Source organism: Otolemur garnettii, unplaced genomic scaffold (assembly GCF_000181295.1).
Source record: "Otolemur garnettii isolate 467f Iridium unplaced genomic scaffold, OtoGar3 scaffold00007, whole genome shotgun sequence".
Lineage (NCBI taxonomy): Eukaryota > Metazoa > Chordata > Mammalia > Primates > Galagidae > Otolemur > Otolemur garnettii.
Genome location: NW_003852402.1, coordinates 4,991,622 through 5,004,610, shown reverse-complemented (window position 1 = coordinate 5,004,610; position 12,989 = coordinate 4,991,622). Strand labels below are relative to the sequence as shown.

The following is a 12,989-nucleotide window of genomic DNA, read 5'->3' as shown; positions in this document are numbered from 1 at the left end:
TGCTCCCGGCCCAAATCCAAACTCCTCATCATGCTGATGGTGCCCTCCAGCCCCTGCCCTGCCCCTGCCCCTGCCTCCTGGCTCACAGTGAGAGCCCCCTCAGCAGTGCCAGCCACCTGCACGTCCCTCTGCTTGCAAAACTCTTTGACCCTCAGCCTAAGGCCTTGGCTCAGCAATTATGTCCTTCTCAGGGAGGCCCTCTCAGACCAGCGGGGCCATTGCTGTTCCCCAATCCAAACCTGCCACCCTTCTCACCCGGTTTTGTTTCCTTCACAGCACTACTGCTCCTGGGAGGATCTTGTATTTACATTTTCCTGTTTGGATCTGTATTTACATTGTCCTGCATCTGCTCCCAAACACCCACCAAGATGTAAGTTTTGTTCACGGCTATGTCACAGAGCCTGTCACTCACTAAGTATAAGCTGGGTGAATGAATGAATGAATGAATGACTGAATGCCTCGCTGTGTCTTTAGCTCACATATTTATTACTTGCGCCCTCTGCTCCCGTTCATGCCTCCATCCCTCTCCCCACACATGCACTAGGGATGAGAGTCTCTCCAAGAACAAGGGGAGCAGTGACTTCGGAGAGGCCAGAGGCCTGGTGTCCCCAACACCCCCTCTGCTCTCAAGCAGAGGGGCTAGTGAGGGGTGGAGGCCCTACGATGTTGCAGACCTTCTGAAGGAATGAGGCCATAGCGGCAGCTGGGGCCTCTGGACCCGACAGAAGCACCTGCAATGGGATCCTGATGAGACCAGAATACCTCCTTCCTCCACCTCCCCATCTCCTCCACCTTCCCTCCCACGGGCTGGACCTGACAGGAAGTCAGGGACCAAGGATTTCTGCGTGGGATAGATCACAGGGATTACTCCCGAGGGCCAGTGCAGAACAGAAAGGATGGGAGAGGTCCCATCCCCCGCTCCCCACTGCCACTGCAGCTTGCTCCTTGGGTGTCCCAGCCTTGTCTCTGTCTTCTGAGAAGTGCTGTGCACAGCTCTCCTGTGCACAGCTCTCCTGTGCAGTCTACCCTCCAAGCCTCCCACAAGCAAATTCTGGAACTCAGATATGTGTCTCAGCTCCTGCCAACTGTTCTCCCCCTGTTGAGAGGGGGCAGGGGCAGGGCAGGTAACCTGGGTACACAGCGACCTGGAGATATACCAACAGGCTGGGTCTCTTACACAAAAGAAGTACCCAGGCCTCGGGCAACCTGCTCCAAGGTGCAGGGGCTCCAGAAAGGCTGGTGGGGCCTCCTCCCACCAAGGCAGATATGGGCACACAAGATGAGGGCTGGAGCAGAAGTCGAGGGAGACCAGTCTCTGGGCTGGCCCAACTTAAACCCCTCAGGCCTGATGGGTGGGCCCCAGCTTCACAATGGGGTGCTATGAGTAGCTGCCCCAGGCTGTAGGGTGCCTGTGTCCAGGGTGCTGGTGACAGGCGGGCTGCAGAGGGAATAGAAGTCAGTGTGAGTTTTGTGAAGGGTGTGTGGGGGTGGCCCCAGCCACAGTGAGCCTGGATATCTCTTCTCTCAAATCCTGTTCTGAGGAAGGACTCGAGGTCCTCATTGGAGCCTAGCTGGAGGGCAGAAAGATCTAAGGATGGCCACTCCTAGAACTGCACTGATTCCCCTACTAAACAGATGGCTGTCGAGCGGGTAGGGGAGGACTGCCAGGGATACTGCCAGCGGGGACCCTGACCACACACAGGGCCAGCCTGGCACAAGGTCACATGAGGACATCTGGAACAATGGCAGGACCAGCAGAGAGCTAACAAAGGAGGGAGATGTGCTTTGTGACTGTTCCCAGCAGGTCACACAGACTGACCACTGTGACTGGTCCAAGTATCCAGCCCTGCTCTACACATAGTGGTGACAAGACACACGTGACAGCGGCTGCACAGGTGGATGGCCAGAGTGACATGGGCAAGTGGGCGGGATGACGGCCCACATGGCCTGCCCAGGGTCCAGCGATTCAGCTCTGCCTCCCCTCTCCCTCTCTCCAGTCAGCACGGAACCCTCCCCCAAGCCCTCTGCCCCCCTCACCTGACCAGCTCAAGTAGCTGTGCCTTCGTCCTGGAGTAGAACTCGTGGGTCACAGTCCACAGCAGGCCCTGCATCCAGCACAGGTCCGTGGGCATGTCGGGCAGCCACTCCGCCAGCCTGGAGGGCAAGCAGCATCATCCTCATGGGTGGCCCCAGTGTGCAGCCCCAGCAGAGCCAAGGGCCCTGCCCCTGAGGGCTGCCCAGACCCAGACCAGGAGAACAGGTGCTGAGCAGTGTTAGTCACCACTGACATGGCAGAGCAGGTTGGCACCACAAGGTCAACTGCAATAGCTAAATGATCCCCGATGGGCTTTGAACTTGGTGGAGGTGGCCAGGCCGTGGGTCATCAACTCCACAGGGCACAAACAGGAAACCCACGAGGAGAGAGGGCAGGGCTTTGGGGTCAGACCAGCTTGGGGCTGCAGGGCAGCTCTGCTACACATCAGCTGTGTGACCTGGGCAGGTCAGGGAACCTCTCTGGGCGTGTTTTCTCACCCACGAAATGAGGGCAGTCACCCCACTATGGTTCCTAACCTCCTCCATATCTCCATCCATTTCTCTTCTCCCAAGACCAGCCCCTGCCCTTCTCACCCCAGGCTCCTTCATGCACTATCTTCTCAGACACCAGTGACTTTCCTAAAACACACATCTGACCATAGTCCTCTCTGGCTCAAAATGCTCCCATTGCTCCCCTTGTGACAGAGTTAGCAGCAGATTCAGGATGCTGCAAACTGCATCTTGTCCCACTGCAGAGGAGAACAAGAGTCTCTCTGCAGAGACAATGCCTGCAGGGCCAGCAGGACCACAGCTGAGAAAGCTCTGGGCAGATGCTGTAGGGCCTTACCCTGTGCCACATTGCCCCTCGTGGGGCCCCTAAACCAGGGGCTCAAAACACGTGTGCAGTTCAGAGGGTATGATGTGACAAGGGAAACATAAGCTGGACCATCACCTCCCTTGTTCTGGATCTTTTGCCTCTATTAATGTAACCTACATTTTGAGCATGTGCTTTATGGAAAATACCAAGGATGAATTTCCTGAGGGTCTAGGCTCCACATCAGTCCTCACATGTAGATTCTTTTTTTGTTTTTGTTTTTTACTGAAAAGCCCAGACCTTACATTTATTCTTTTTTATTTCAACTGTGGTTTCAGTAAACAGCTCAGTATAAGGAAAATCTCAGCAGGAAGCTGTCCCAGGCTGGGAGCAGTGGCCCACACTTAAAATCCCAGCACTTTGGGAGTCCAAGGCAGGAGGATCACTTGAGGCCAGGAGTTCCAGACCAGCCTAAGCAGGTAGCTTAGTGCAGTGACTCAAGCCTGTAATCCTAGCACTCTGGGAGGCAAAAGTGGGAGAACTGCTTGAGTTTAAGAGTTCCAGAGCAGCCTAAGCAAGAGCAAGACCTCATCTCTACTAAAAATAGAAAAAAAAAACCTAGCTGGGCATGGTGGTAGGTGCCTATACTCCCAGCTACACAGGAGGCTGAGGCAGGAGGATTGCTTGACCCCAAGAGACTGAGGTTGCTGTGAGCTATGATGACACCATGGCACTCTACCCAGGGCAACAGAGTGAGACTCTTTATCTCAAAATAAAAAACACATTAATTAATTTTTTTTAAAAAAACCAGCCTAAGCAACATACCAAGACCTTATCTCTACAAATAGAACAAAATTAGCCAGATGTGGTGGCATGAACTTGTAGTCCCATCAGGGGGATCACTTGAGCCCAGGAGTTTGAGGCTGTGTTGAGCTTGATTTTGCCCCTGCACACAAGCGTGGGGCCACTGGCCATTTAAACAGCAGAACTGACACAATTATGAGCGCAGTGTGGAGCAGGACCTGAGGTTCACTGTCACAAACTTTCTTCCAGAGAGCACAGAATTTTTTAAATTACAGCTCTCCCCATAACACCATCCTGCATAAATCCTTCACTGCCTTCCCACCACTCTCAGGACAGAGGCCATAGAGAGCTGGCAGCAGAGTCCCCTGTGCCTGCCCTCACCAGCCTCCTGGGCCATGGGCCTCCCTTCCTGCTCCTCACATGGGCCCTACTCACTTCTACCACAGGACCTTTGCAGATGTCCCATCTGCCTGAAATGCTTTTCCCTTCCCCCCTTGCCTGGTGGACTCTGACCCATCCATCAGATGATAGCCCAAAAGTCATCTCCTCTGGGCAGCCTTCCCTGGCTATGCCAGCTCAAAGCCAGTGTAGACCTGTCCCAAGTATCTCTGGTGGAGTACTGACTGCACTGGTGAATGTGTGATCTTTGGTAGGCCATGAGCTCCATGCGGCCAGGAACCGGGTCTGGGCCAGTACTGCCTCCTTAGCTAGCCCCCAGCCAGTCCTTGGCCCTTGAGAGATCCTCAGTGACCACTGGTGGAATGAATGAATAAATATGCAGTGATCCATTAGTCAGCAAGTCAGAATGGCTAACAAAGGCTTAACCACAGCCAGTCTGACTTGGAAGAGCCTTATTTTATAGGATAGGAACCTGTGGCCCAAAGAGATCAAGAGACTTGGCCCAGACCCCACAGCTAATCTGAGCTAGGCCAGCTTCTAGGGTTACTCTCAGGAATCACTCTGCCAGGCGGAGCAATGGGAGAAGTCACATAGACAGGGGAGGGCCTGACTTCTGATCGTAGCAGGCCCACTGCCTCCCACCAGTCTCGTTTTGCAGAGGGGACCACCAGGGCTGTGGGTCCTACAGCCAGCACCAGGCAGCACAGGGAGACCTGTCAGGCTCTGCACCTGCCCAGCTCTGCCTACCACTGTGACAGCCACCTTCCTCCTCCATGGACACAGCTCTCTGCCAGGATCCCAGCTGTAAGCCAGGCCCCTCCCAGGCCCCTGGCTGAGTCTTACCGTCTGCTCCGGAAGTAGATATACTCAAAGGGCAGTGTGCAGGGTAGCAGCAGGTATGTCAGCACCTGTCCTGGCCCTGAGCGCCAAAAGCGGGCCCAGGGGCTGGGGTCCCTCATACAAGCTTTCTTCAGTGCTACAAGAGAAGCCACAGCATGGCCCTGCCCACCTGGAGTCCCTGCACTGGCAAGCCCCACCCAGCCTTCCCGTCAGCCCTGAGGGCCTGCAGGCAAGCCCTTCATCCAAAGTCTGCACCCTACCTTCTGCAGAGGAAGAAACACATTGACCAAGCCCCCACCATGGTCCAGCAGGCTGCCAGGTCCTCAGTACACACTCTCCCATCATTGTGCATGAGATGTGCAGGGTGTGCACATCTCACTCCCAACTTACCCCTGCTCCTTACCCCCACAACCACTATGCTGCAGTCACACGGGCCTCCTAGCTCTCCCTCCCCAACCCCAGGACCCTTACACATGCTCCCCCTGTGCCTAGATGCTTGTCTTTGCCCCCTTTCATAGATGAGGAGACTGAGGTTCAGAGTGGAGAAGTGACTTTCCTAAGGCCATCACCAAGAAGTGGTACAGCCAGGATGGACTAAACCTGTCAGGCTCCTGAGCTATTTCCACCTCTGCTGCCTCTCAGGAAAGGTTGCCATGGCCCCCTAGGATAAGCCAGGTGGCCTTACCACATCGCCCTCAATAATAGTTACATGTCAGTGTTCTTAACAACTACAGTGGTGGCTGTGACCACAGCATCCAGTTCCTTCTGTTCACTAACCTGACCAGAGTGGAAAGGATCAGCATCAGGGCTGCCTTGACTCTTGTCAGTGTCATCTGCAGACATTGCTTTTAAGGGGTTGATGACAACAGTCTACCTGCCATGTGTCCTAGAATGAGTCCTTCCCCTTCTCGGAGCCTAGGTCCCCCTTTCTGTAAAGAGGATACCAGCAGGACCTCCCTCCATGGGGACACAGATAAGGATTGTGGAATGTCTCTAAGGATCTGGACAGACAGCAATTCCCTTCCCAGCTAGGAGCAAGGTGGAGGACCCAGGGAGTTGGTGGCCCATCCTAGGGATAGCTGTCTGATGCTCCCATGTGGTAAAGGGACAGTGCCAGAGTTCCAGAACCCCAAGGTTGGACCTCAGAGCTCAGAGCAGATCCAGGCCCATTTCCACCCATGCTTGTGTGGCCTCTGGCACAAAAAAGGGCACCCTCATCATTCCCTCATCCCCTCGCCCACCCCCCCGTACCTGCTTTGATGTTGACAACCATCACCTCTTCTCCCAGCCTCTGAGTTTCCGGCCTCACCCTTGCTGGTTAAGTCCACTTTGGCCCCCAGTGGCTCCCACCTCTCTCCTCCTGCAGCTTTCCGGGCCACCTGCCCAACCCTCCCAACCTCCCAACTCACCCCTGCTCCTCTACCCCCACAACCACTATGCTGCAGTCACACAGGCCTCCCAGCCCTCCCTCCTCAACCCCAGGACCCTTGCACATGCTCCCCCTGTGCCCAGATGCTTGTCTTTGCCCTCTCTTTGCCTGGCCCACATCTCCTTTCAAGCCTCACTTAGGTGCTACTCAAATCACACCCACCATCACTGCATGTGCCTGGGGGACCTGGTAGTTTCCTGTTGTTGTGCTTACAACATTTAGTCATGGAGCAGGAAAGCAAGCTAAGTGGTGCAGAGAAGAATTCCTGGTTCTGCTGTGAAAACTTGGACAAGTCACTTAACTTCTCTGTGCTACAGTTTCCTCATCTGTACAAAACAAATAATTCTGTACCATCCTCAGAGGATTGTGAAAACGAGTCCATCTCCATCTGGGGGGTCCAGAACCCTTTGTGTGTGCCTCTCCTATGCCCTGTACCATCCTCAGAGGATTGGTCCATCTCCATCTGGGGGGTCCAGAACCCTTTGCGTGTGTGTCTCCTATGCCCTGGTCAGTGGGCAGAGACCTAGCTTTCTTAGGCACAGACATGGGTTCGAACTCCCAAGTGAGGACTCTGAGACTTTGGTGAGGCCCTTCCCACTCTAGGCTTCAGTTCAAAGGCCAATGGCATGACACTGGGCAGTTAGGAGGGGCTTAGTGAATGAGTCCTGTCCTCGTCCAGACCCTGAGCACCTTTAGGTTAAAGTCCCTGAGCCCAGCCCCTGAGCACAGGCCCCTGCTGGGTGAGCAGGTTCAGGGAGGGACGGTACCAGCCTCCAGCTCTGGCGATAGCTGCTCAAAGTCCGGCACATCCTTGACCTGCACGTTGGGCACTTTCCAGTTGAGTGACAGACCCGCCTTCTGGCCGTGGTCACGGCCCACATCTTGGGTCCCATCCACTGGGGCCGGGGGCTCCTTATACACAAATGTCCACAGCACTGGTTCCTTGGTGAGTCCTGGGGCAGGAAGGAGAGAGGATATGAGGGGTCGGTGGGTTTGGAACCTCCTGGTGAAAACGACTCCGCCACTGTCCATGTGGTCCAGCCCCTCAGTGCCCAAACAAACCCATCTCTGCAACCTGCCTGCCACAGGACAGACCTGTAGTTTACCCTCCCTGCTCACCTCTCTCTGCTCTTCCCCAGCCCTGCTTGCATTCTGGTCCACTTTCTAGTCATTTATCAGAACCCAGGCCACAGAGACACAGTTCAGGGTTCAAATTCTGACTTCACCACCTGTAAGCTGTGTGATCTAACCCCTCCATGCTTCCGTTTCACACTCTGTAAACAAAGGAAAATTAAAACCTGCTTCATATGGCTGTTCTAAGAATTAAATGAAATAAACACATAAAGCTCAAGCCCAAGTCTGGGCACAGATGAAGTGTCCACAAACGCTCCCTGCTTCTGGGTATCTGGGCTGTAGAGTGGGGGCGAAGACTTGCCTTCTGGAGCCAGGTGGCCTGAGTTTGAATCTCTACTCTGCCACTTTGAAGAGCACTGCTTTGTGGGTGACGTCCAAGCTCTCCAACCCAGAAGACTTCTCTCGCCCATGCACAGGCCCATGAGCGCACATGCACACCCACAAACACACACTCATGCGCACGCACATGCGCCCTGACATGCTGAGTTAGGTGCTCTCAAGGCATCAGCCTCTGTTCCTTTGCTCTTGCTCATCTCCCCTCTCCCTGGAATGCCCTCTTCTTTTGCATTTTTAACCTTGCCATCGTCTTCATAGCTAGTCAAAACCCAGCTACTCTGTCACCGCCCCCAGGATGGACCTGCCCTCCTTGCCCACCTCCCCCACCTCCCCAGCCCAGGTTGAGTTGAATGCCCCCTCTGGACTCCCACAGCCTTGAGCATCCCCCTTCACTGTGTCTCTCCTCCCAGTTGCCTCTCTGAGTCTGTCCTCTTCACCAGGCTGCTGGCCACTGTGGGTCCCTGTCTAGGTCCAGCTGAAGCCAACCACAGAGTGGATGCTGAGGAAGCAGAGTGAGCTCAGGTCCCTCATAGCTCAAACACCTGAGAGGCAGGGTCTACCTGGCACCACGTGGGGCACAATCCCTAGCCACTGTGGGGCTGCCACTTACCACGTCTCTCCAGGAACCGCAGGGCATCCAGGTAGCCTTGTCTGCACTTGTCAGCCACCAACTGCCAACACACAGAGCAAGAGTGTGGTGGGCAAGGCCCAGATCACCTCCTGGGCTGGGGATCATTGACGGGAGACTTATCTTCAATAGGGACAACCCTGGCCCAATCTCTACTCCTGAAGCGACCCCCTCAGCAGGGCTCAGGGCCCCAAAAGACCCCAGCACAGGGCAGGGAAGGCCAGAGGCCGTCAGGCAGAACATATTGCTTGGGCTGGTCTGCTCCCTGACCCCCATCCACTCCTCTCCTCTGAGGCACTGTAGCTGCCTATTCTGTCCGAGCCCTGGCCTCAGTTCCCTCCTCTGGAAAATGGGTAACAAAGCCTGGGCCAGGATGCTGCTGGGACTTCAGCTGGCTTTTCCTAGGCTCCCTTTGGTGGTTCCCTTTGCCCCTTTGATGTTCATTTTCAGGACCAGCCTGAGGGGGCAGAGGGACCAGGAGCCCTTACCTGGCCATCTGATTAGAGCCCCACTCCTAGGAAGAGGCACCGCATGGCCACCTCTCTGGGACACTCAGTTTCCTTGCCTATAAAATGGTGCTGAGATTTCCCGCCCACCCCAGGGCTGTGGGAAAGAACTGAGCAGGTGAACATGACCTGGTTTTGTAGAGAGTGCCTCTCTGAGGCCTGGGATCCTCCCCCCAGGACTGATGATAGTGCCTCTCACAGAAGCTAGTGGGGCAGGGCAGGTGTGCGCACGTGGGCCTAACTCAGCACTGGCTCGGGGAGGGAAGGAAGAGCCCCAGGCTTTGGCTCGAGGTGCTTAGCTTGTGTCACAACTGCCCTGAGGCTGTGGGGGAAAAGGGTTAGGGGTGCAGAGTCTGACTCACGGGGCCCTCAACCATGAGGGGCCAGACCTACCTCAGGACTGGGGGGTATGAGGGAAATGAACCCCAGGAAGAAGTTCATGGTGGAGATTTGGAAGCTGGCATTGAAGGCATTCAGCTCATGCAGGCTGGGTGAGGTGCTCTGGGGGCAGATGTCTACTGTCCCATGGAAAGGTGACACAGTGATGGTGGAGGGGCAGTCCGCAAACGGCAAGTTGTTGCTCAGAGCCCCGTCGATGTAGCGCTGCGATTTTAGGGGTAGAAGGGATGCAGCCCTCTTAGGATCTCTGCCCTCCTCCCACATTTCCACAGAGCCCCCAGCTGAGAACGGGCTGTAATAGATGACCCCCTAGCTGCCTCTGAGCCACCAAGTCTACTCCAGCTCAGGATGCTGAACACCCCCCAGGAACAGGGAGGAGGGCTTGGCACATAGTAGGTGCTCAAGAAACTCTGGTTTCCTTTACCCACATACCTCTCAACAGTGTGTACTCTGGGTGGCCCAGAGCACAGGGCAGGGGCTTGGGCATCAAGCCTCCAACATCAACTTACCTCCCCTCTGAACTCAGGGGGAATCGTTCCACAGTAGAAAGGAAAATATAAGGTGCAGAGCAAGACCTGGGAAGACAGAATCAGCAGAGCCTCCCTTGGGCATGGTTTCTAATCCCCAGAACAGACTGTGAATGAGGTGTCATCAGTCCTGGGTCCAGACGAGGGGCTGAGGCCCAAGGAGGTATCACATCCCAGCCACACTCTGAGTCAAGCAGAGATTTGGGTACATGTCCGTGTCGTCACCCACTTTTCTCTTCCTGCTGGTGGAACCCTGGCTTAAACAAGCCACTAGGATTCTTTTCCCCTCAAGACAAACATAGGCACCAAGTACCATTTCTCCCTCGTGTGTGTGGCAGAAATACTCCACCAAGAATCCAGATATCTCTCCTAAAGAGCATTCTCTAGGCACTGGTTCAACCAGATGTACCAGGAGAGGGGAGCAGCAGAAGTCTGCAGGTGGGCAGGGCAGGACCTCTATACACCCTGTACCTCACAAGAAACCCTATGTTCTCTGTCCACTTGGGAAACACCATCTCCTCTTCCCAGTAGAGGCTCTGACAAGTCCTGTAGTAAAAACAATGCTTAGCACAGACTCTACCACTATTGATGATTGAGGCTGGATAATTCTCTTTTGGTGGGGAGAGTTCTGTCCTGTGCACTTAACACCATCCCTAGCCTCTGCCTGCTACGTGCAAGTACATATACACACACACACAGAGTGACACCAGAAACATCTCCAACATTGCCAAATGTCCTGTAGGCAGAAAATCACTTCTGGTTGAGAACTGCTGGCCCTAAGCTTACCAAATTCATTGACCATAGAACTGTGTCTCCCAGAAAACTTGAAAACGTCCCTCCTACCCATCTCTCCTTGTGGCAGGAGATACAGAACATGTCCCGGCTCTGACCAGATGGAGGTGAAGATGAATCTTGTTCCCAAAGATTAATAATAGTAATGGCAGCTAATGTTTATGTAGCATGTACTGTGTACCAAGCCCTGTGCTGAGGGCTACACAGGCAGGGATTCCAGAACACACTTTGAGACACCCTCCTCCAGCTGGCTTTCTCAGGAGCCCATGGACATTAGCCTGCAGCAAGGGACTGGCCTTCCCTGCACACTAAAAATCAAACAACTGCATTCAGGCCAGCATAGATTCAGGACAGTCACTATCTGGGCACTGAGGGCACCAGGGTGAAGTAGATATGCATTAGGGACCCTAATGCAGGTGGAAGGCAAAGCCCCCAATAGGAAGGGTGAACAGAGCCCTGACAGGGGAGGCACCCCCAGCTGAGACCTTACAGGCAGACACCTGTCTCCTCTCCTGGGGACCCGACCCTGCTCATCCCCCTGACCACCCCACAGTGAGCAGCTGGCAGGTAAGAACAGCAGGGCTTTTCCCGTGACCACGCTGGCCTCTGTCACGGCCTCCCGTGTTATTGCTGTAGTGGTCTGATCTTAACTCATGGCCTGTTTGTTGTCTATACCCACATACCAGGGAATATCACCCCAGAGAGGCAAGGCTTTTTGTCTGTTTCGTTTTCCGTTACAGTCACTAAGCCTAGAACAGCGATTGGCCTACAACAGATACCCAACAAATACTTGCCTACTATGTCAAAAAGCAAAGCACAGGGGTGGTGGCTGGGAGGCACCCACTAGAAGGAGCCTCAGAGGGGGCCCTGACTGCAGAAGACTCACTCTGCCCCCCAGCCAGACCCTTTTTTATAAAGCTAAGTGCCCCCCCCACAGCAAGCCAGGATGTCTCCAGACACCCCTGCCCTGTGCCTCGGTTTCCTCATTAATAAATCCCCCACCTCCAACAGATGTGTCTGCCCATGGGAAGCACCTGCAAGTCACTTTGGTGCTAGAGGGAGTCCACCCCCTGCTGCAGGCCTGCTCACCTGGATGAGCTCATCGCGAGTGGCAAAGTCAGTGACTATGACATTGCGGCCATCAGGCCAGTGGGTCATCGAGATGCCCAGCCTCTGGGAGGCCAGGATGTGAATGTCGTCGGGCAGAGAGTCTTGAAGTTGATGTTTGATGTGCTCGATGGGCATGTAGGCTGGGTGCAGGATGCCCAGGCTCAGCCCCTCCACCTGCTTCACCATGCCCAGGAGGTTGGAGCAGCAGTAGTCTGCAGGTTGGCAGGCAGGGCCCCTCAGCCCGGAGGGCCTGCCCACAACCTCCACACCCCTCCCCATCTCCCTCCCGCTGCAACTTGGAAGCCAGGGTCCTCCTCACTCTGATCCAAAGGTCTAGGCCCAGTCCTGAGTTCAAATGTTCCACCCGCCTTTTGCCCTCAAGTGACTTTGAGGACAGTCTTCCCGGCTTTGAGCCTGGGATGCCTCCTCTGTGAAACGGGGGTAACTACATTCCTCAGCCCTCAGGTTCTCCTGAGCATTAAATAATAAGGACCCTGAGTATAAAGCCCGCAGGGCACGGCGCCAGCGGCACAAGCTCCCCTGGGTTCCCTTCTCCCTCTAGTCAAGAATCAGGGGCCGTTGTGATGTCCCCACTCTCCTCTCCCGTGTCTGGGACTCACCGAGCGACTTGCCGCTGATGATGCTGATGGCGTTGAGTGCCCCAGACGAGGAGCCGTAGATGCGGCGGGCGCCCTGGAGGAGGCGCGGGGCGCGCTGGAGCAGGCAGTGGGACACCCCCACATGGTAGAGACCCAGGAAGCCAGCGCCGGCGAAGGACACGCTCCAGCTGCCCTCCTCCGAGAAGGCCATGGCAGGTGGGACCGGGAAGGCGGCTAAGTGACTGACGGGCCCCGAGCACTGGCTGTCGGGAATGGGACCGGGATACGGCCTGATGCGGAACGCAGCGGATCAGACCCAGATATGGCTCTGGCGGGGAGCTGGGCTGAGCCTGGTGCCCCTGCCCCGCCCCTGGGCGTCACCCGCCGCCCCAGCCAATGAAGTTCCTGGGCCGCCATCACCCCCCCCTCCAGGTGCGTGCCAGGTGTGCCCCAGAAATGCGCTGCGCTGTGCACACTCTGGCCGCCCCCACATGCCTGCCTTAGACCCAAATTGCAGTCACAGCTTTCTGGATGACCCTGTGGAGGACTGGGTAGGACTCTCCACCTGATGGCACACTTAGCTATTCCCGCTTCACTTTACAGATCAGGAAACTGAGGCGCAGCCACGGAAAGTGGTA

At 55.5% G+C, this 12,989-nt stretch overlaps 1 protein-coding gene across 1 annotated transcript; it reads right to left on the bottom strand.

Moving 5' to 3' along the window:
* Window positions 1-1,365: 1,365 nt before the first annotated feature.
* On the bottom strand, window positions 1,366-12,562 carry PNPLA5 (patatin like phospholipase domain containing 5). The gene is made up of 9 exons (XM_012814115.1): window positions 12,373-12,562; window positions 11,732-11,964; window positions 9,833-9,898; window positions 9,318-9,527; window positions 8,401-8,461; window positions 7,088-7,273; window positions 4,895-5,027; window positions 2,038-2,154; window positions 1,366-1,438 (listed from the first exon to the last, which is right to left on the bottom strand). The coding sequence occupies exons 1-9, from the start codon at window positions 12,560-12,562 to the stop codon at window positions 1,366-1,368; spliced, it is 1,269 nt and encodes a 422-aa protein (XP_012669569.1).
* Window positions 12,563-12,989: the final 427 nt, after the last annotated feature.